The 24,656-nt window shown below is 47.6% G+C and overlaps 1 protein-coding gene across 1 annotated transcript in view; it reads right to left on the reverse strand.

The window, feature by feature from the left end:
- Positions 1-24,656, reverse strand: part of LRRC9 (leucine rich repeat containing 9) — a 640,455-nt gene that overhangs the window by 548,611 nt on the left and 67,188 nt on the right. The window contains exon 3 of the mRNA XM_069207426.1: positions 8,451-8,669. Within this exon, the coding sequence (XP_069063527.1) occupies positions 8,451-8,669 (219 nt within the window). The remainder of the gene's footprint in view (positions 1-8,450; positions 8,670-24,656) is intronic.

The raw sequence follows: 24,656 nt of genomic DNA on the forward strand, positions 1-24,656 counted from the left end.
TGACTGTAAACGTATGCCATAATGTAAACCTTGGGAAAGGATGCTCCCCGAAACAAGTGTTGGCTGTGGGGATGTATTAAGATATGTCTGTAAATGAACTTGTGAGCAAGTGTTTAGATAAAGAATACACTTTTCATAACCGTAACAAATGGAGTTTGTTGGATTAATAAGTACTGCATTAACAAATGATAGAGTTGACTTTTTCAGTTGTAGGAAAACCTTTTCTGTGTGACAGAATCAAAGTATGTCTCTATACCTAAGGCCTCTGGAATTATGCACCTCTGGAATCTTGTGCAGGGGAGTACCAATTTATGTGGCAATGTTGGATAAACTATGCAATAAGAAAAGGTGAATCATACAGCGTACAGAGGCACATTTTGTGTTAGTAGTACCTCAGTATCTTGCTTATTTACATGTTAACACTTTCTGGGCAAAGGTTTTACATTATTAATCCACTTTGACACCCAAATATTGATATGCTCAACAGTCAACCTTTGCAAGAGGCCTCTACTGAGAGAGTTACAGCATTTTTATTAACTTTTAACACGTCTGAGCTACAAACAATTTTTTTTTCTGAAATCTGCAGATTATGAACCAAATAATGGATGAATTGGCAGATGGGGCAAGTCTATACTTATGATGAAAATGCTGCAGCCGCAAAATTTGTCCTTCTATCAAGGTGACCGGTAATGTTGAGACCAAAGTAATTTAAGGTTTGAGTAGCCAAACGAAAGGGAGCCAAGGTGAGGAGGTGAGTGATGGAGTTGTCTGGAAAAGAGAGGTTGAGGGCCTGTGACTCATCTCTGTTAATCTTAAAGCCTGATACCTGTTCAAACGAGTACAGTAGCTTAACCACTTCTGGCAGGGGTTCAGTAGGGTTTGCCAATGTAAGTAGGCGGTCATCCATAAACAAGTTCACCCTGTGGGAGCAATCCCCAAATGAGATCTCGGGCATCCTAGGTGAGTTCCTATGTGCTAGGGGCTCTAGCACTAGTGCTAACAAGAGTGGAGGGGAGGGCGGTGCAGCAACCCTGTCTTGTCTCCCTTTCTATTTTGATTAGGGCTGTATAATGGCTTTTAAGTCTAAAGATGGCAGTTGGGGAGCAGTAAGGAACCATGATTGTGTCAACCATCTTAGGCCCAAGTGCAATCAAGACCCCCTTAAGAATAGCCCAGCTGACCCCGTTGAATGTCTTCTCTGCGTCAAATGAAAGAAGCAGAGAAGGTACATAGCATCTATGTGTCTTTTCTACCAAGTGGGCCACATGTCTGATGTTGTCTGCCCCTTGGCAGGTGCAACTAAAGCTGACCTGTTTGTGATCGATCAGGCTTGGGAGAAGGCGTTCCATCCTTTGTGCCTGAATTTTAGAGAAGAGTTTGGTATTGGTGTTAAACAATGCGATAGGGCAGTAAGACGTATCTTTGTGTTCTGTAAGTATCAGAATGATTTCAGTTCTGTATATAGTTAGGGTTAGGCTTGTGGACTGACTGAAGGAGTTAAAAGGTGCAATATGCTGAACCGCCCCAGTGGCATTTCTTTAAGAGCTTTGGCTATTTCATCCAGTTCGGTAGGGGCCTCCTAAAGTTCTCTATATGCTGATGAAATAGGTGCCTCATCACAAGTACGTAGGTAAGCCTCAATGTCAGTTATGTTCTCATCACCCTGTTCATAGAGGTTTTGATGAAAGTCAATAACAGCCTGCTGCTGCTCCACTTTTTTTACTCCCCAGGTGTCACTCTGGCTTTTGCCCTGAGTGATGTGGGCTTTGGCTCTACTGAGCCTAATTTTGCATGCTAACAGTGTACCTACTTTATCACCTCTATTATATAAGTGCTGTTGTAGGTGGACCAAGGATCTTTCTGTACAATTTATTCTGTGAGATTTAAGGTTGCCACTTAAAGAACAAGTTACTTACCTTTGGTAATGAATTATCTGGTAGAGACATATTCTAGTTGCAGATTCCTTACCTTAGAATTTTCCCCAGTCATCAGTCTGGATTAGGAGATTTTTCTTCGAGCAGTGATGTGGCGGGCCGTATATAGGCACCACCCCGTTTCTTTTCACAACTTTTTTATGGCAGAAGCACAGATGCCTGAAGAACACTGACTCTGGTGCAGGGGAGTCCCTATCCCTAGAAATAAGTTCACAGAGCGGGAAGGATCAGTGGGTCGGTAAGGAATCTGCAAATAGAATACGTCTCCACCAGATTATTCGTTACTGAAGGTAAGTAACTTGTTCATCTGATGGAGACTTCCAGTTGCAGATTCCTTACCTTAGAATAGATACCCAAGCAATACCATCCCCAGAGGTGGATCTGCGAACCAAGATCGTACTTGGAAGTCCTGTCGGACCGAACGGGCAAAGAACCTATCCCTACAAACCTGAGTGTCCAGGAAGTAGTGTTTGATAAATGTGTGGAGAGACACCCATGTTGCTGCCTGACAGATGTCCAGGACTGGAACTCCGAGTGGTAACACAGTGGTTGCAGCTGTTACTCTGGTGGAGTGAGCACGCAAACCCTCTGAGGGTGCTTCTTAGTCAATGCATAGCACATTTTAATGCAGAGATGGTTCTCTTCTGCACTGCCCGACCTTTCTTTGCACCCACATAGCCCACAAAGTGTTGAAAATCCACCCAGAACTCTTTGGGACGATCAAGATAGAACACCAACACTCTTTTTGGGTTCAGGCGGTGGAGTCTCTCCTCTTCCTTAGAAGGATGTGGGAGTGCATAAAAAGTAGGCAAGGAGATGGATTGACCTACATGAAAGGAAAAAGGAAGCCCTGGTACGAAGCACCACCTTATCAGGGTGGATAGAAACAAAAGGTGGCTTCAAGGAGAGAACCTGCAACTCACTCACTCTGCAGGCAGAAGTGATGGCCACAAGAAAGGTGGTCATCAGAGTAAGAAGCTGAAGTGGACAGTTGTGAAGTGTCTCGAAAGGAGCACACATCAGGAAGGTAAGAACCAAGTTCAAATCTCATTGGAACATTATGAAAGGAGAAGGAGGAAACATGTGAGTAAGGCCTTTGAGGAACTTACAAACAAAAGGAGATTTAAACAAGGAGGGTTGGTCTAGTAATCTGAGGAAAGTTGATATGGCAGATAAGTAACCCTTGAGGGTGCCCAAAGCAGATCCCTGCTGGGCTAAAGAATAAACAGAAGAACCTCAGATAGAAGAGCAGAGAGGGGATCGGCAGGTCTGTGCACCATGCCACAAATTTGTTCCATCAACAGCCGTATACTGTTTTGGTGGAGGGATGCCTAGCTGCCAAGATAGTATTGCAGACTTCAGGCGGAAGGTCAAAAGCTGTCAACTGCTGCCGCTCAATCTCCACTCAAAGAGGCGGAGAATGGACAGGTTTGGGTGGAGAACCATCCCCTGGTGCTGCGACAGAAGATCCTCCTGAAGAGGCAGTCTGAGAGGAGGATTGATGGCTATGCTCAAAAGCACAGGATACCAAACTCTTCATGCACAGTCCGAAGCCACAAGAATGACTTGGGCCCAGTCATTCATGATCTTCTTTAGAACTCTGGGCAGACCTTGTATTGGTAGAAAGGCGTATAGGAGGCCTGAGTTCCACTCAAGAGTAAAATCATTGCCCAGAGAGTGACGCCTTGGAAACTCCAGCATGCAAAACAGCTGACATTGCGCGTTCTCTGCAAACAGATTTAACAAAGGCTCTCCCCACTTTACCTTTGAGAGAGGGAAGAAATACCTTCAATGCAAGCCTGATCGCCCTGAGCTTCAAAAGATTGATATGAAGCTTGGACTCTGCCGGAGACCAGACGTCCTGATCTCAGCCTCTCCCATGTGGGTGCCCCATCCAAGGAGTGACGCATCTGTCGCGACTGTCAGATCTGGTTGGTGAAGGGAGAGGGATCCGCCTCTGACCTAATCGCATATCAAAAGCCACTACTGCTGATTTTCTGCATTCTGTTCAAGATCTGGACCATGTCGGAGAGATTCCCCTGATGCTGCACCCACTGGAACTTCAGGTCCCACTGCAGAGCCCGCATATGCCACCTGGCATGTGCCACCAGCAGGATGCCGGAGGCAATGAGGCCCAGCAGTCCCAGAGTCATTCTTACTGAAATCCAGGATAAAGGCTGAAACATCGGTATCATGGCCTGAATATCCTGGACTCTCCACTTGGGAGGATAAGCCTGAAACTGCACTGAAAAGGAGCGTTTGAAAAAGAGTCATGTGTGACTTCGGGACAGGTATAGTGAACCTCAGCAAATGTAGGAGGTTCATAGTAGTCTGGAGGTGGGAGACGAGGGTGCGGGGCAAGCCTGCCTTCAACAGCCAGTCGTCGACGTAGGGAAAGACTGAAACCCCTAACCTGCGCAGATGAGCTGTGACCACCGCCATTATTTTGGTGAACACCCAAGGGGCGCTGGTAAGGCAAAGTGGAGCATGGTAAATTGAAAATGCTTGTGACCTACCATGAACCGCAAGTAATGTCTGCAGGTGGGCAGGATGGGAATATGGAAATACGCATCCCGCAAGTCCAACGCTACCATCCAGTCTCCTGGGACCAGAACAGATAGGACCTGAGCCAGAAAGAGCATCTTGAACTTTTACTTTTTGAGGAAGAGATTGAGGGACCGTAGATCTAGGAGAGGGGGGAGGCCCTTGTCCTTTTTTGGGCACCAGAAAGAAGTGGGAATAACAACCATGACCTACTCCTGGGCCGACCGCTGGCTCCCTGATCCACGAAAACACTGGATTCTTTATACTCCAGTTTTTTTCTGTTTTTCTCTCATTACTTTCAATAGTTACTGCAGTGCCAGGATACCAGACATGTCTCAGATGCACTCTAAAAATAGCACAAATAATAATAATAAATATTCCCATGTCCCCGGATGGGCAGCATGCGCGACACGGTGGCTAGAGCGAAAGGGACGTTGTTGGGTGCCTCTTCTGTAACCACGAAAGGGGTGAAAATCAGACTGAGGGGGCGATGGACAGCAGCGGGGCCCAGAGACCGAGCTATAGCCCAGGACTCCTTAAAGCGCTTGAGCGCCAAGTCTGCTTTGTCTCCGAAGAGACGGGTGCCATAGAAGGAAATGTCCATGAGCAAAGGTTGGACATCCCTCGAAAAGCAAGACGCCCTCATTCAGGTGTGGCGCCTCAAGGCCACCGTCGACGCAAACAACCTGCCCAGTGAGTTGATGGTATCCAGCCCACATCTGATTGTGAACATAGTGAACTTAGCTGCATCTCTCCAGTCAGCAACAGCTTGGGAGAGAATGGCCTGGGCCTCCTCTGTGACCTATTGAAGCACCTGCGCAACCATGTCCCATAAGGTATGGGAGTAACAGCCCAAAAGGCATGTGGTGTTCACAGACTACAATGCCAGACTGGTGGAAGAAAACCCTTTCTTCCCAAGTTGGTCCAGGTTTTTGGATTCCCTAGTCAGAGGTACAGAAGGGAATGAGCCCGAGGATGTACAGTCTTGGATAACTAAGCTATCAGAGGTGGGGTGCTCGGCCAGGAACTTTGGGTCGTTAAGAGCAGGTCTATGGAGGCGGATGATTGTCCTATTTACAGGAGCCTCAGTGCTAGTTTAGGACCAAGTCTCCAGCAGGACATCAGTGAGGGCCTCCTTGAACACCAATAGGGGTTCTGAATAAGATGCCCTAGGCCGATGCACCTCAGTCAGGGGTTGGTCCTGATAGCCACAGAAGGCAGCTAGAGGCCCAGGACCTGTGCCGCTCTCCTCACCACCATTGCGTAGGACGCCCTCACGGTAGGGGGAGAAAGCATGCCTGCTTCAGGGGAGGTATCTAGATCACTGACTTCGCCCAAGTCCTGAGCCCAGTCCATGGGATCCTCAAGATGGTATTCTAAAGGGTCCAGCAACCCCTCCATACTATCACCCTACCTGTACCCATAAGAATAAGAATCAGGTTACAACCTACAGAGCAAGGTCCATGTCAAAGTTGGAATCAGCGTTGAGCGACGCCGGTCGGCCTTTGTGTCAGAGTCTGTTATCAGTATGGAATGGGCGCCAACCGTGGGCCCGGGGACATAGGGAGCATCCACTTTGGGGAAGGTCGTAGTAGTACTACGACGCCGGTGTTAATCTGGATTCCTAGGTGACCTCCAGAGCTTAGCCCGAAGCCTGCAGCGTGTAACCCAAGGGTGTCCCTGCCAACCCTGCAGGGTCCGAAGGCGCTTCAGCAGGTTCAGACTGCTCAAAAATGAAGTACATGGCCTCATAGGACTCATGAAGTTGGCCAGGGGTGGCTCACACTCCCAGAAACCCAGGGAGGCACAGAGCCGACCCAGAAGTAGGCTCCGAGGACAGATGCTTAGAGTGACGATGCACCTTTTACCACGTTGAGACATCCGGCTGACGGGGTTAAGTCAAAGAATATTTGCTCTTCTTCGACTTCTTCTTATGCTTACCTGAATGTCCTGACGATCTTGAATGGGACGTGGAAGAGTGCAGGCTTGGGAAGCAGTCTCATGACCTTCCTCTTGAACTAGACCCGGAGCGACATGGAGCCGAGGTCCAGGTTGCAAGAAGCTTTGGGGCCATATCAGGCGACCACGCCGCTAACGACAGATATGGATTTGACCAACACCACCTAACGGCATGCAGGGATACTGCTCGAGGAAAAATCTCCGGATCCAGACTGATGCCTGGGGAAATTCTAAGGTAAGGAATTTGCAACTAGAAGTCTCTATCAAACAGAGCAAGATTCTGTTAATTTTGCCTAAAAGGTGACTGTTTATCTGAGTGTTCCAGCACCTGAACTTCAGCCGTTAGGGTGTGCTCTAAGAGTGTTCTGATTTTTTAAAGCAGCTGGCATAGCTGTCCAAAACACCCTCACTGCCATTTGTTGGCCGACATGACATCAAAAGAACACCCTATTTAAGAAAGGCCTTCTCACACCAGGTCAGCCTTTTTTCCTGACCTGAAAAATGAATACTACTTTTACTCCTACGTGTTCCTAATGACTACTCCCTTACACTCCTGCTTATACTTCTACTCTAAATACCCCTACCTAATCATATTTACTTCATTTCTTAAGCCCTTAGACCCACTCCTACTTCTACTTCTAATCTTACTCTTACTTTTGTATCCTACTACTTTCTCCTACTAGTACAGATACCAAATCATGCATCTAGTTTGCGGCCGACCTCCTACTTACCTTTACTTTTACTCCCTACTTCCCCTTACTTCCTCTGCTATTGTCCCTTTGTCTCTCTCCATATCTATGTCCCTCTCTGTGTCCCTTCGTTAATATCCCTTTCACTGATGCCCAGTCCCTATTTTATTGTACTTGTTCCTCTATCTTTTGCATACTCCTATCCCACCGTTCTTGACTCAATGACCGGGGCAATAGATGCCTTAGAGCCCTGCCTTGCCCATGGGGAGGCATGTATTGCGTTACTATCTCATCCTCACCGAAAGGAGGGAAAAAGTGTCCCCCCCAACCTTGTCCATGGGTGAGGTATATTTTCTGTCTGGACCTTTACAAAGGTAGAGGGGGAAGATGGTTCTATATTTTTTAGACTACTCTCAACTTGCATAGGGACGAGCAGTGAATTTCTCCCATACCCTTGGCTAAAGGTGCAGGGTATATTCTCCCCAAATCATTCAAGGGTGTGGGGTGTACAACTATTTATAACACTTCCTCTCCCTGGCTCACAGCCAGGGGGGGCATTTTTGTACACATTTTACAATATCCCGCCCTAAACAAGAGCAGGGAAATAGAATTTGCACCCTTGCCTTGCCCAAAGGTGAAAGAGGGTGCCCTGCTCCAACACGCTGCTGTGCACAGAGGAACAGTGGAACACACATCTGCACCTGCAACTGTGGCACAGGGGTGTCTGTGAGCTGCACCACTCCTTTTGCAATGCCCCTATGCTCAATGATTTCTAAAAGTCCTCCAATAACGAGCATAACTATATGAAAACACATTTCTTGAATTATATGAAGACACATTTACGTTCCTGTAAATCAAAGTAGTATCTGTCTTCAGATTGAAGTGTTAGACACTTTTGTTTACCTCTTTTAACAATTGGCAAAATGCATATACTCACATTAAATCAGTTACTTGTTGGGGCATGCAGCATTACAAAAATGTGGGATTTGAACACTGGGACCAGAATTTAAAAACAGGTTTTTGCATTGATTTGTGTGCTTCCTGTGCATTCAAGTATTACAGAGAGAGCCATGCCAGACCCTAAGACATACAAAATATGCCAATGCAGTACAACTCTAAGAAAGCCACAGCTCCCCCAAACTAGATATTCCCAGATCAAATTCACCAACACGTATGTGTGCCTCTAGGCCCCAAGACTGAACTTCTAAACAAATTGTATCCTCTATAAGGCATGCATGAAGTGTAAAATTTGAACAGTTCTAACACTACAGGAGTGAATTTATGAAGAAAATGCATAAAAACCTGTAGAGATGTGTTGACTTACTGTTAAGTGGCATTCTGCAATCCACAGCTCTCTCAGCGATGGGCATGCTTCCAGGCTGGCTATCTTCTGAATGTTTTGCCCAACAAGAATGAGTGATGTTAGATTTGGGAAGAATGACAGTCCAACCATTCCAGGGTACCCTGAGAAAAACATTTCTAGCACTGCAGTTTTGGGACCTTCTTGTTCTATTTTCTCAAAGCATAAGCCATTTCCCATGCACTGGAAAAAAGCAAAACAATGTTAGTTTATATAGCAGCGGGATACAGGTATTCATATCATATATGGAAAAGTAGAGTTGTAGTTTCAGCTCTCGCTAGAGTCAAATCATAAAAAGTTTTGTTTGTTCTTCCCTCTCTCTGTCTGTCACTATTTCTCTCGCTCTCATTAGTGTCTGGCACAGTGTTAGAAACTGGGTTTCTGGTTGACAGAGGTATGCATCCTATCCAAGCAGGAACCACAATCCTAGCCATGGTAAGTCACAACCCTACTAAATTCTCCTGCATTCATCTCACCCTGCTACTATGTCCTCCCTAACCCTTCCACATACTCTTCCCCCTCCGCCCCCCTTTACTCATCCCAAGCCTTTGGGTTGAGTAAATGAAGGATATACTCCCAATTAACACTTCTGGATTTCTTTCCTCCTCCACCCCTCCATTACTCCATTCAATCGAACTAACAAACTCTCATATCCGCGGCTCAAATTAACTCATAATAATACTAAAACTGTACTCATTATTTAACAATACTAATCCATCACTAATTCTTGTTGGGTTCCGGAGTAGCGTGCTACTCATCGAAAAGCGCTTCAATGCCTCATCAGGGGTAGTAAGCGCTATATAAATACGATTACAATACAATACAATACATACACTCCATACATTAGCCTGTGCTGACCCTCTGGCAGCTTGGCACAGAGCTGGCAGTTTTAACATAAGAAGCAATGTGTAAAGAATGTGTGCAATACTTCAAACAGTAACACAGTGAAAACACCACAAAAGACCCCACACCAGGTTAGAAAAATAGATCTTGTTTTAATGAACGAAAGCATAAATTTAACTGTAGTGCTTAGAAGCATAAAGCGTCAATCGGGCTGGTGGCGCTATACCGGGTCAACTGTGAAATATGAAGCCGGCAACGATGGCACACAGGTCAGATACGAACACCAGCTTTGGGCCTCTGAAACAGTACCTTGTTTCTTATATGTATTGATGTTAAAGAAGATGCCCACATGAATGCCCAGGTTATGGCTGTTGCAGCACTTTATACCCACTTTCAAGGGTCCAGGATTGGGTTGGTGCCACTTGGCAGGGCAAGACTTGCAGCAAGCAAAGTCCAGGTGCTGTTGCAGGATGATAAAGCTTTGATGTCCCTGAGATATAGAACATGGAGCAAGCCAACATGTCTTTGGAGACATGTTGGCTTGCTCCCTTGGTTCCTGTGCTTGGTTCAAGTGAGAAGGGTCTGGTCCTCCCTCAGCAATGTAGAGAGGAGCAGGCAGCAGGACAGCACAGGAGCACAGCACAGTACAAAAGCAGTTCTTCCAGAGCAGCAGTCCAGAGTGGCAGCCCTTGTAGCAGCACATCAGCCCTTCCTCGTGGCAGAGTTCTTCACAGGTCCAGTAGTGTACTGAGTTGTTACTGAGTTCGTAGGGGCAGATGTCCAGTACTTCTACCCAGTTGTGCCTTTGAAGTAGGGGTGACTTCAAAGGAGGGTCTTTGAAATACACAGAGATCTCTTCTTCCTGCCCTGGCTCCAGACACAATACTGTGGGGTATGCAGTCCTTTGTGTGGGAACAGGACACTATCTATTCTTGTGTAAGTGTAAGGCTGTGCCCAGCTCCTCCCTTCCATACTGCCTAGGATGGCCCATCAGGATGTTGATGGCCCATCAGTCACAAACTAAGCTTCCCCTGTGTGTGGCTGTCTAGAAGGAATGCACAAGCCTACTTGTCACCTCCATCCCAGACCTACACTGGAGACAGGCTGTAGGCACACAAGGCTAAGTACAGGGAAATGCAAATTTTCTAAAAGTGGCATTTTCAAAATTGTAACAATAAATCTGACTTTACCATTAAAGATGATTTATTAGTACACTTCCATAGGTACTAAAAATGACATAACTATCCTTATCAATTAGCAATTACAGTTTTTTTATTGTAATAAGAAATCCCCAATGTTAACCAATGAGAGGGGTAGGCCAACAGTAGTAAAAACGAATTTGGGAGTTTTTCACTACTAGAACAGGTAGAACTTAAAAAGTATATACCCTGCCTTTTCAATATATTGCACTCCGCCATAAGGGCTACCTTAGGTCTACCTTAGGGGTGACTTATATGTAATAAAGGAGGTGTTTAAGGCTTGGCACGAGTTGTTAAATACTAATTTGACATGGCAGTGTAAACTGCCCATACAGGCTCTGCAATGGCAGGCCTGAAGTATGTTTAAGGGCTACTGGAGTGGGTGTCACAAGCAGTCCTGAAGTCTCACTAGTGGTACCTAATTAATTTACAGGCCCAGGGACAAATAGTACACTTTACTATGGACTTTTCTTTAAAGTAAATTAAGTATGACAGTTGCAGATCTACTAATCAAACCATGTTTAGTGGAGAGAGCACATGCACTTTAGCACTGGTCAGTAGTGGTAAAGGTGCAACGAGTCCTTGGTAACAAAAAGAAATCAGCAAAATATGAGGCAAGCGGGCAAAATGTTTGCGGGAAGACCACCACTGTCAGGTCTAGAACACAGTGATTACACTGCAGTCAAAAATATAATGAAACAGGTATAAGGTAATTTGTCAGTTATTTATTCTTGTGTAAAATCACATATGAACAACAGTTATTTACAGAGAAACCACATCAACCATCCTCGAACATTGTATGCATCTTTCTACAAGGGTTTAAAGTAAAGCACAATCCAAAGGCTCTATGTCAAGCCAACTAATTGAATCAGTCAGCGCAGAATATTTCGTAAGTGGTCCGATTAACATACCAACCCTTCTTTTTCAATGGTGTTAGACAATAATTCTAACTCCAACCTACCACTTTTAGAAACAGATACTGCCTCTAATTCATTTGATGTCCATCTCAGCATCCATAGTGTGAACATAGCTTTCAATAATCACTTTGTTGGTATCTCTTTTGTCTCTTGAGGACTACTATGGAATAATTCAAGGCTGGTTGTGCTGCACAAAGATTTAGAACTTTCGATCTCTTGACGCAATTTATGCAGGCTGTCATCTACAAACTGATGTCTGGGGTTTGCACTGTTTTGATCTTTTTTAGGAGCAACACCTTGGGGTCTTGTTGGAAAACAAGAACCTAAAAATGTCCCCATTAATAACTTGGATAACTCTTGCATATTAATTCATACTTTAATTATATGGAATGTAGAAATAAATGCATTCTAAAATCTAGCCTAAAATGCAACTAGAACTCGCTTCTACCAAAAGGCGCCCAGAATCAAACTAATAACATGCATTCAAACCAATTGCTCCTTGTCCAGGGAAAGTGTTTGGATAACTTCTGATGGCAATAACTCAAAATATAACTATATCTATTGTTCTGTAAAGGCTGCTGAGTTTGTCTCTAGCTCACTTGTGTATCCTGATTTGCCCTGCTGTTTTAATATGCTATGCTATCAGCCTCTTTGCCGTATTTCCATATTTTATGTTGTTTACTCTGACTTACAATTTTGAAGAGTTTAATTTTCATGCTTGCAATTCACTCTTTCACCTGTATATAATGAGTAGGTTTTTCACCCAAAATCACTAGTGACACTTATTTCTGATTGGACAATGCATATCCATAGGTAATACAGTATGCTGCAAAACCAAGTCACCTTCCAGATAAAAATATACAAATGCATTCCAGCTCTCCCTCCTCCTATGTTGAAAAAATGAAATGGTTTCCTACCTTCTTCAACACTCCCTGCTTTTCCCCACCTCCTACAGCACTCCACTCAGCTATTCCTATTTTCACCCCTCGTTGCCCAAAGCCATACCTACTTCTTACCTCTAAACCATCATCCTCAGCTCCTTCATTTCACCAGTTTCCTCCGCGCCTACCTTCCTTTGACTTACCCATCCATGTGATCAGGTGAGACCTCAATCTCCACCAAATTACTCCTCACTTTCAAACAATCACTTCTTTTTCTTCCTCTTCATCCACACCTCTCTGGCATTCTCTCTTTTCTGGCCAGTGAACCCTCACTCCAGCTTTATGATTCACTCTTTCTTTAAGATGTTACACCTCAGTAGCCTCCAGATCTTGTATGAGGTCTATCTCACCTACCACTTCTACTTCTTTTTTTGGCTTACTTTTCATCGCTGAAACTTGGCTACTTCATGGAGGTAATCCAATCTTAAAATACAAGATAAGGGCCAGGCCCGAAACACTCCGGACCGCCATGGAAAATCCCACCACCATCCCGCCAGGGTTGGCGTTACAGTGTCTGCCGTATTATGAGTCACGATCACAAAAGCCAACGAAACACAGCCAGAAATCCAATACCGTCAGAGCCACTGATGGCGAAAGAGCGACTGTCCGCCCGCCTGGCCCGTCATGCTGACACTATTCCGGCCGCCATATTATGAGTCAGATTCCAAACACAGCAGAACATGCACGGCGGGAAACCATTGGCGGTGCGCACTGCGGCAGGCTAGAAAATGACCGCCAATAGAAGGCAACACCAGATTCAGCAGTCCAAATACACCACACCTGAAACACATACACACACTACACACACCTGTTCACTGCACCATAATACACACACCCTCACATCCCCTCAAACTCTTGCGAATACTACCACGACCCAGAGACACACGACCCATGAACCACTGCACACTGAATGCACACGGTGCACGCACCCCCACAACATGTCACGCCACAAGCACCCACGCTTCACCAACAATGTGTTGCCGGTCATGGTGGACGAGACTGTCAGAGTAGAGCCACAACTGATGGGAGCACAAGTCCAGCAAACATCTATGGCCAGGAAAACAGAGCTATGGCTACCCACGCACAGAGGAGGACCTCAGAAAGAGGTGATATGACCTCAAGGGGAAGGAACGTTTCGTGGCATCCAGGCACAACATCACCCTCAACAAGACTGGCGGTGGACCCCCACCACTCCCCCTTGACTTGACTTGACATCCTGGGAGGAGGTGGTCTTGGACATCATGCATTCTGAGGGCCTGACTGGAATCATCGGAGGGACTGACTCTGGTAAGGAAGCAACACCCCCTGAGTATTAACCACTCCAGTCCTGCATGCTTCCCAAGAGCCCCCACCACTCCCCATTCTATCACAAACCACAAGACTGCACCCCACACTATCACCCCACCTTTCTACTCTGCATGCCACACCAACCCTCTCACATCATCCACACACCCACCCCACACAATGCACGCTAAACCTTCACTATGTCCTGTCAAACAGCTAACCCACGACTACATATGATGTGACAAGCATGGCCCAAAGCCCATTCATTGCTGCAAATGTCATTGCCAACCCTGGGTAATGAATCCACCCACTGCAAGCACCACACCATGACACTACAACGACATACCCATGTAATAACTCTCGCCCTTTCCATCCGCAACTAACCTTGCTACTGCCACCCAGCAGAGGATGTCAGGGTGAGACAGCCCTCCCAGGATGAAGGCCCCAGTGGATGTCCGGAGGATGACGAATTGCCAAGGCCATCTGAGGCGACTGGCCAGTCCACCCCCAGCAGCCCCAACCTACACACCCCAGACTCAGCCTGCTGTGTGGCTAGAACACCTCAGCTTGCCCCTCCTCCCCAAACCTGTGCCTCATGGACCACTCAATTAGAGGTGTGCCCCACAGTACAGGGGCCTGAATCAAGGGCACCCGCCCCAGACAATGAAGGCCCTGGTGCTACTGGGAGTGGACACACTGTGCCAGGGGCACAGGAGCAGGGGGCAGGGGCTAGTGGGAGGGGATCTGTGGTCCAAGGGAGGGGACAGCAACAACATCAGACTGGCCAGGAGGCCCTCACTGAAGTTCTGGGTGCATACCATCATACCCAGGACACCATGGCCCAGATCCTCACTACCCTGCAAGAGACACAGAGGCTTCAGGGGGAGAACCATCAGGAGGCCATGCTGCAGTAGCAGACTCACAATGCCACCATGGTCTCCATAGCAGGGGTGCTGATGGAACTTACCACCATCCAGCGTCAGTCCACCTCCCACCAGCAGGCCCCTACCATTAGCCAGATCACACCTGAGCCCTCCACTTCAACCTCAGCCAGTAGAATGAAGGCCCTGCCACAGGACACGCAGGACAGGAGCACCCCTTCCCCTGTAGCTGAGGAGCCCCCACACAAGCAAGGATGTCCAACCAGACATCCAGCTTCCCCTGATGCCTAGACCAAGACCACCGCCAAGAAGTGAGCAACTTCTGGACATACCCCCTTGTGTGTCACAGCGACACACTGTTGACTGTCCACTGTCATAACTCCCTTTTCACATGGCTATCATACTGGACTTCGACTCCCCAAAGGTGAGCTAAGTACTCTGATGATCCCACTCGCCATGACCCCACTCATCAGCCCTTGCACTTGTATAATTAAAATAAACACCTTTGAGCACAGTTTCTGCCTACGTCTTTATCTACCATGAATACAAAATATACAGCCATGACATGTGTAACAGGTAGACCATTGTCCTACCAATGTATGTGACAGTGCCAGAAGGGGGAGCAATCATTTACAAGTTCTGTAATACAGATAACAGCACCAAATCTAAAGTAATGGGTTCACCCAATACCCATATTGAACAGACAACCCTGGTAGCAGCCGTGCAAACGGCAGACGTTGCTACTGGTTACATAGCATGGCTCTTACACATACCTGTATGTCAGTGAAAGTACTGTTGTATCAGCTCTGCTCTAGAATCAGCTGCATCCTCATCATCCTCCTCCTCCTCATCACTCCCCTTGTACCCTTCATCAGCCACTGGCACAGCTGCACCCTCCTCAGCATCCAGTAATGGGATGTGACATAAGAGAGACAAATTGTGTAACCTGCATCATGCTTCAATGATCTGGCACACTTTCGCTGGTCTGTACAGTAGGGCCCCTCCAGTAAGGGGCAGGCACTGGAATCTGGCTTTCAGCACTCCAAAGGTGCCTTCGATGACCCGTCGGGTCCTATCATGGGCCTTATTGAAAAGGTTTTCTGCTGCTGTAGTCGGATGCCTGAGAGGTGTCAGTAGCCATGGCAGGCTGGGATAACCAGAGTCACCTATGTGCACAGAGGTAATAGGCATATTAAAAACTGTAGGTAAATCTGGAAGGTGGTGTAGAGTGTTTAGAATACAGAGACACACATATGACACGTTACATACCGATGAGCTAGGCACGATCCCTTTGCAGTGGTGCCATCAGGTGTGGGATGCTGCTGTTCCGCAGAATGTAGGCATCATGCACTGAACCTGGGAAGTGGGCAGTCACTTGTGTGATGTACAGGTCTGCAAGACATACCACATTAACATTGGTAAAATTGCAGCCGCCTGTCCTGCATGTACAGGACAGATGGAAGTGAGCGAATCCCACCAGCGTAAGATGTCATGGCAGTAGGCAGTCGCAACCGCCGTGCAACTCCTCAATGGTTAACATGGTTGCCTATGGGAAGCATGAGCCAATGGGGATCACCGCCGGAAATGAAAGTGGTGTCTGCGGCGACCATGACTGCCATCTCATGTTCTCAGTACTTGTGCTGAGAAAACCTCCACTGTGTGTGCTGCTGTGTTCTGCCACTGGTAGCCAAGATGCCACATGCTGCAGTGGATAGGGCCCCAACCTTCAGACAGGAAGAACTAGAGAAGCTTGTGGAGGGTGTCCTAACCCTGTATGCCCAGTTGTATGGGGCACCAGGGCACCAGGTGATTCCACTATGATTGTACTGTCTGTGGGACAAGGATGAGTGACTTGTCGAAGGACCTGGCTGAGGGCTGTGAGGACAATTTTCTCTGTGTCATCCATGCAGTTGAGCGCCCATCAGAAGAACCCACTGCAGGAAGCGGTGGGAGGATCTGAGACGCTGGGCGGGGAGGTCCGGTGAGGTCCGGTGAGGTCCAGCTGGGGATGTCCTCCCAACGAGGGAGGGGTGCCCGTCGGACCCTGACCCCTCATTATGTCCCGCATTTTGGCGGTGGTGTACCCTGAGGTGGATGGGCGCTTGGGGCAGCACCGCAGCCACAAGGGGGTGAGTTCACATTCATACTTAGGTTATGTGGTGAGTGATAGGTGCAGCCTGTGCAGTGTGTGAAGGCTGTGGAATGTGTGCTGGGTAGCTATTGTCGGACTAGGCTTGGGACACATAGAAGCCGGATGTGCTGCATCCATTTGTTAAAATGTCGTGCAGGATGTGAGTTGAGGTTAACTTAACTGCTAAGTAGTATCAATGACATGGCAACTGTGTAGTAGATGAGCAGGGTATTTGATGTGGACAGGGTTCCTGCTTCTGGAGTTCACACACATTGCACTCCCAACTATCCAGACAGTGTTGCTGGGCCATATCCCTATCTGCTGTCTGCTGGCATGTGGTGTATGTGTAGTCTGCGAAGTCTGAGGTTTCACATTACACAGCTATATGTGAATGGGTTATATGGCTGTGCCAGTATGGCTCCAAGCACCCATAGAGTATTTATTAGGGGTCTTGTGATCGTCAAGAGCCATGACCCAATGGGCTGGTAAAGCCATGTGTTGAGGATATGGCTTTCATCCTGTAAAGGATTGAATGTGTGTCAGCATGAGTGAAACTCATGTGCATGACTGAGGTGGCACGCACAGGCTGTTAATGGAGTGGAATGTGTGAGTGAAGGCATGGCATGTAATGACATGGCATTAGAGTATGTTGTAGTGACGTGTGTGGCTGTTGTGCTGGCATTGACCATTTGCTCCCTGGCTCTCTTTCTGCCACCCTGTCTCTCATTGTACCACCCTCCCTCCTTCCCGCCCTGTCCTCCTCTGTCCTTGTGTGCATCAGCATTATCTGGAGAAGGAGAGGGGGCACCAGCGAGTGGGGAAGCTGCATCCCATGGGACCCAGGAGGCTGATACCAGCGGAGCCGAGGGGACCAGTGGGATGGAGGGCGAGGGGAGCACCAAGGGGAGACAGTAACATCTACACCTTCATCAGATTCTTCTTCCAATGGTGACTCTCCGGTGGTGGCGGAACAAGCAGGCCATATGCCAGCACCATCCTTGTCCGCCACCTCCCTTACCAGCACCGCCCTGTAGCTCCCCATCCAGTTGCCCGTCCCCACTCACCCAGGAGGGTGGGCATTTCCTTTGCCGCAGGCACATCTGCCCCTGCCCCAGTCAGCCCTGAGCTCTCAATAAGGAGGCTATTGACCGCCTGAGGTCCATCTCTGTTCGGCAGACAACCATCGTGAATACCATCCAGGGACTGGGATCCCAGATGTGACAGTCAAATGCATTCCTGGAAGGTATTCACGGTGTGCTGTCTGCCCTTCAGAGATCGTTTCAGGCTCTGGCCTCCTCATTGACGGAAGCCAGTGTTCCTTCTTCTTCTGTCCCCCCTCCAACTACCTGTTCCCACTCCCACATCCCTCTCCCATTTCCCATCCAAAGCACACTTTCATTCCAGCATGGATCCCCTCCAACAGACCCAGAGAGCAAGGTCAATCACTTGCACCACAAACGCCACCATCGCCATGCACCCACCCACCATTCAGACGCACACAAAACAGCCACTCCCTACACTGACTCCCCTACCTCCTCCCACCACAGTCACATCGCCACTCACACATGCAGACACCACATCATTAGTCCAAGGTCCAGTCACTGCCACCTTCATCACAACAGCGGCCCCCCCATACAAGCACCCAATACACCACATCCGCATGCACCACAACAATCAACACAACCACATGCAGCACATCCACCCTTTAGAAAAGTACCATCTTTCTTGGCATGTTACCCCCAATTTCCGCCTGTTTGTCAGTGTGTTTTGCCTATCTCACTGGGATCCTTCTAGCCAAGACTCCAGTCCTCATAGTTTGTGGCCTATATGTGTTGTCAGTATGCCTGACTGTGTCACTGAAGTTCTGCTAACCAGAACTACAGTGCTTAGACTCTCTCTCTACTTACCGAATTTGTCACTACACTTTAGTGACTCCATATTCCAATTCTGATTGGCACACTGGACCCCCCCCCCCTTATAAGTTAGTAATATATGGTACCTATGTACCCAGGGCACTGGGGTTCTAGGAGATCCTTATGGGCTGCAGCATTGCTTTTGCCACCCATAAGGAGCTCATACAAACCTTTCCTCAGGACTGCCACTGCAGCCTGAGTGAAACAGTGCACACACTATTTCACAGCCATTTTGCACTGCACTAAGTAACTTATAAGTCACCTATATGTCGAACCTTCATTTACTGAAAGCTAGGTGCAAAGGTACTGTGCGTGAGGTCACCCTTGCACTAGCAAAGGTGGCCCCACATTGTTCAGGGCCAATTTCCCAGACTTCGTGAGTGCGGGGACACCATTATAAGCGTGCACTACATATATGTCAATACATAAATGTAGCTTCACAATGGTAACTCCGAATACGGCGATGTGAGGTGTCTAAGATCATGGAATTGACCCCCCAATCCAAATCTGGTATTGGGCGGCCAATTCCATGTACCCTGGGGGGGCACCACCATGGACCCACAGTACTGCCAAAGCAGCTCTCTGAGGTTTCCACTGCAACCTCTGGGACTCCTCTCCTGGCGATGAGCGTGCTCCCTGGAACACATGTGGTGGACAGAAGTGACCCAGACTGTCTAAATGTCCAGCTGTCCAAATTTAGTGGAGGTAAGAGCTTGCCTTCTAGTGCTGCAACAGTACCCCTGTGCACCGCGTCTTCTGCAGCTCCTTGGGCTTCTGTGCATTTCTTCAAAAAGTTCTAAGAGCACAGCGTAGCCCAGGTCCCCAGCACGCCATCCTGCGACGCACAGCTCCCTGAGTTGTTCTCCGGCGGCGTGGGACCCTTCAGTGTAGTGCTGCAACAACCGCACTTTGCATCTTCTTTGTCCCTGTGTTCTGGGACTCCCGTGGGTGCTGCATGGTCTTCTGAGGGCTCTCTGAAGTGCTGCGGGCCCCCCTCTGTCTCCTCAGTCCGAGTTGAGACTCCCAGGTCCCTCCTGGGTCCAGGCAGCTCCTCTTCGACGCAAACCATGTACTTGCCTGAACCAAGACTTGTTGGCAGAATCCAGCGATGCAAACAGCCTGCATCCAACAGCCCGACATGGGACATCTCTTGCACCAAGCAGGAACCTGCAGCTATCTTCTTTGGTGCATTTTTGTACTTTTCTTTTAATCAGAGAATCCACTTTTGCACCTGGCAGGGGCTCCTGTTCTTCCGGGACTCTTCTTTGACTTTTGGAATTGGTCTCCTCTCTTCACAGGTCTTCTGGTCCAGGAATCCATTGTTTGTTGCTTGCAGTCTTGCTTGGTTCTTGCATAATTCTTTATCATGACTTGTAGTGTGTCATGAGGAAACTTGCTGTACTTTGCTCCTGCTTTCCTGGGCTCTGGGGTGGGGTACTTTGCTTACCTTTGGTGTTTTCCTACACTCCCAGCGCCCCTCTACACACTACACTGGCCTAGGACTGAATTCAACATTTGCATTCCACTATTTTAGTATATGGTTTGTGTTGCCCATAGGCCCATTGCAATCCATTGTATTCCTGCTGTTTTCACTATTCTATGACTGTTTGCTTACCTGATTTTAGTTATTGGGTATATATTGTGTATAATACTTACCTCCAGAAGGAGTATTCCCTCTAAGATATTTTGGCCTTGTGTCACTAAAATAAAGTACCTTTATTTTTGGTAATACTGAGTATTGTCTTTTATTGTGTATAACTACTGTGTACCTATAGTGCTATTGCAGGAGCTTTGCATGTCTCCTAGTTCAGCCTTGGCTGCTCTGCTACAGCTACCCTAGACAGCCTAAGCTGCTAGAACACTGCCTACATTTCACTAATAAGGGATAACTGGACTTGGTATAAGGCACAAGTACCTTAGGTACCCACTACTAACCAGGCCAGCCTCCTACACACCGTACCTGCACACACCACCCCAACATTCACTCATACATCCCCCCGGCCATCTTCCTGTGTCTCCTCCACTCCTTCTCCCACTACACCTATACGTCCACACTCATCCACCCAACACACACCCAGCACACACATAATATACACTCATGCACCAGCACCCAAACCACATACAAATACACAACTGTCAACCATCCCCTCTCCCTCCACTCCCAAACGTCCTACCCATGACCTACCCGCTGCCCCTAAAAAAAAGATTCCTCCATGAGTTTCCCTCTTCCAGTCCCCTGGTCCAGTCCCTGTTTCCCTCAAATGCACTGCTACACTTGCCAGACCCTTGCCTTCAACCTTACTGCCCTCCTATGGGCTGAGCCATTCCCCGCAGACACAACAGGCACTCCTGTCCCTCACACCTCCAGCCCTGGTAGTACTCCATCTGGGTCCCCTGCTGTTGTGGCCCCCACAGCCATCCCATCAAATAAGGCAGGAAAGAGGGGCAAGGTTAAGGCGTCCTCCACGAAAGCAGGACAGTAGGAAGGGGAAGCCTAAAAAGAGGATTAGGGACCCCCCCCCCCCCCATCCAAACTCTGAACCCACACCCCCCACCCATCCCTGAGGTGCCTCCATGCCACATTGATGCCCCTGCCCTGTGGAGGTCTGCACATTGCACTCAGGAGTCACATTGGGCACTCCTCATATGCCCAGTGAGCCCGGACATTTGAACACATATGCACTGGCCCTTGTGGCATTTTGTGAATAGTTGTTTTTATTAAGATTTAAAAATTTCTAATTATATTGATCTACAACGGCACCATTGCTGTCGATGCTTCATAGCTTGTCCTGGGTTTCCTTGTGCATGTATGTGTGGTGACTGTGCGTTTCTGCATGTGTGTGTGTGTGTGTGTTCTAATGTCCTTCCCTCCAGTGTTTGCTAGGCTGGGGTACTTACGGCTGATGTCCATGTCGGCGTCGCTGGTCCCGGATGTCAATGGCAGGTAGGAGCATCGGAAAGACTTGCAATTCGCAGGCTATGGTGCCTACAGACGTGCCTATGTTCCAGAAGGTGGGTGCTTCCTTTTATGTTGTTCGTTTCCGCCATGCTTTTTGCAGTGGTTAGACCAACCCGGAAGTCCAGGCGGTGTGCAAGCTCGTAATACAGTGGGTGGAAACCGTATGACCGCTGGCCTGAAGAGACCTTCGGCCAGCAACGTCTGTCCATCCACAATGGCGGTCCGGACGGAAACTTGACTGTGTTCTGTAGGTGCCTTCCCAGTACTCATAATATGGCGATCTATACCGCCAGGCAGTGCCATCTCCACCACGGTGGTCCACTGACCGCCAAACGTGTTTCAACAATGTTCCTTTCCTAGGTAAACTGTTAGCAAGAGCTGCTTATGTACAATTATTAACGTTGATGGAAAAGAACAATCTTCTCCTTGACATCCAAACCAAATTGTACTTAGGTAGGAATACAGAATCCACAACCATTGTACAGGTCAACATTAAGACTGTAGTGTATTCTCATAGAACTGCGGGACGTCTGCTATAGGACCTTTATCATGCTTTTTATATGGTCCATTAGCCAAATTGTCCCACGAAATCAATGCTATAAGAATATAACGCTGTTCTTCGCTGACTTGCTTTCAGCCTGACTATAAGGTGCATCATTCTAACTTGCCTAGTTTAACCCTTTTCCTTCAACTATAGGAATCCCTTATGGTTCCACCATCTGTCTCTCCTCCTTAACCTGTGCATTAATGCATTACTGAAACTGATCTCCTTTTTTAAGTTCAACGGCTATAATTATACAAATGGCACAAATTAGACCAAACCCTCAAAGTCATCAGTTAAATCATTGGACAAACTACATCTACACACTTCACAAACTGAAATTCTAGCCAGTGGTAAACAGACTATCTTTCATCTATCAACTATAAAGCCAAAAGAGCTTGGTAAACCTCCCAACCCATCGCTTCAAGTGAGGAATCATAGTATGATCATGGAAACAAACTTCTCCCTGATTCTTAAAGGGAATCGAGTTGTACAGAGATCCCATTACATAATGAAATGTCTACATTGAATATTCACTTTCCTTGGAATACACCATAATGCACAAGCCTCCATGAACTAAATTATTTTCTCTGTAAATTACACCAACAGTGATTACATGAGAGCATTCCACCAAGCGATTCTGAAATACAGATAATCCAAAACATAGCTACATGAAAATCTGTTAACCTTTATAGCTGATCATTGTAGGAGGTTGGCCTGGTTTGTAGTGGGTACCTTGGGTACTTACAACTTACACCAGGTCCAGTTATCCCTTATTAGTGAAATGTAGTAGTCTTCTAGCAGCTTAGGCTGATAGAGGTAGCTATAGCAGAGCAGCTTAGGCTGAACTAGGAGACATGCAAAGCTCCTGCAATACCACTTATAGTTACACAATACGTATACACAAGTAAAGACAATACTCAGTGTTACCAAAAATAAAGGTAGTTTATTTAGGTGGCACAAGGCCAAAAATATCTTAGAGGCAATACTCCTTCTGGATATAAGTATTATACACAATATATACATTAGACACCAAAATAAGGTAAGTAATTAGACATAGGATAGTGCAAACAATATGAAATGCTATAGAAAGCAATGGGAGAAAATAGGTCTGGGGCAACACAAACCATATATTAAGAAAGTGGAATGAGATTCACAAATTCCCCCCTAGACAGGTGTTGTGTGTAGAGAATCACTGGAAGAGTAAGAATACAGCAAAGGTAATTAAATGACCCCACCCCGGAGCCCAGGAAAGTAGGAGTAAAGTACTGCAAGTTTCCTTTGGACACGGTACAAGTCGTGATTAGAGTTATTGCAAGAACTAAGCAAGACTGCAAACAACAAATGGTAGATTCTTGGACCTGTAGACCTGCAAAGGAAGCAAACCAAGTCCAGAAGTCGTAAGAAGTTCTAGGAAGGATGGGACACCCTGCCAACCTAGAAGAGGGTGCAAAAGAAGAGTCCATGGTTAGACGAAGACTGCAGAAATTTACCCACGGAAGATCTCAGCGGGTTCCTGTGTGATGCAATGGATGTCCCACATAGAGATGTTGGAGGCAGGCAAGTTTTGGTGCCGGATTTGTCCAACAAGCCTTAGTTCCGGCAAAGTTGCGTTTTGTGTCAAAGTGGCGCTGTCTGGACGCAGGAGGGACCAGGGGCCTCAACTCTGCGTGAGGAGGAAGAGGGGCCTCTCAGCATTTCAGAGAGCCCTCAGTTGACCGGACAGCACCCAAGGGGACAAAGGCGGTGCAAAATGCGGTTGGTGCAGCACTACAAAGGAAGGTCCCATGCCGTCGGAGGTCAACTCAGCGAGTTGAGCGTCGCAGGATAGAGTGCTGGGGACCTGGGCCAGGCTGTGCATGAAGGAATTTTGCAAATAGTGCACAGAGGCCTCAGGAGGTGAATAAGACGCAGTGCACAGGGGTACTGTCGTACTTGGGGAAGGCAAGCTCTTACCTCCTCCAAATTGGGACAACAGGACCTCAGGACAGTCTGTGTCGAAGGGCTCCACCGACCGGTGCTCCAAGGAGCACGCTCGACGCCAGGAGAAGCGTCCAAGAGAACCGGTCGTCTACTTAGAAGGTGCCTGCAAGAGCAGGGAAGTGATTCTGTCACTCCACTGGAGATTTCTTCGGTCCTTCTGGTGCAGGGTGAAGACAGAGAGTCCCCAGAGCGTGCACACTATGGAAACTGTTGCAGTTGCTGGCTGGAGCTGAAGTTGCATAGGAAAAGTAGCCCTTCTGCATACTTTGTTGCTATTACAGCGGTTCCTGGAGCAGTCTGCGGTCGATCCAAGGTCAGAGGACAAAGTAGTTGTAGAGGATTCCTGCTGGAAACTTCAAGTAGAATCTGAAGAGAAACGAACAGGAGAGACCCTAAATAGCCCTGAGACGGGGATTGGCTACCTTATCAGGTGTGGACCTATCAGGAGGGGTTTCTGACGTCACCTGCTGGCACTGGCCACTCAGAGGCCTCCAGAGTGTCCCCACACCTTGTAAAACAAGATGGCTGAAGTCTGGGACACACTGGAGGAGCTCTGGGCACCACCGCTGGGGTGGTGA

The sequence above is a fragment of the Pleurodeles waltl genome, chromosome 9, assembly GCF_031143425.1.
Source record: "Pleurodeles waltl isolate 20211129_DDA chromosome 9, aPleWal1.hap1.20221129, whole genome shotgun sequence".
In the NCBI taxonomy this organism is placed as follows: Eukaryota; Metazoa; Chordata; class Amphibia; order Caudata; family Salamandridae; genus Pleurodeles; species Pleurodeles waltl.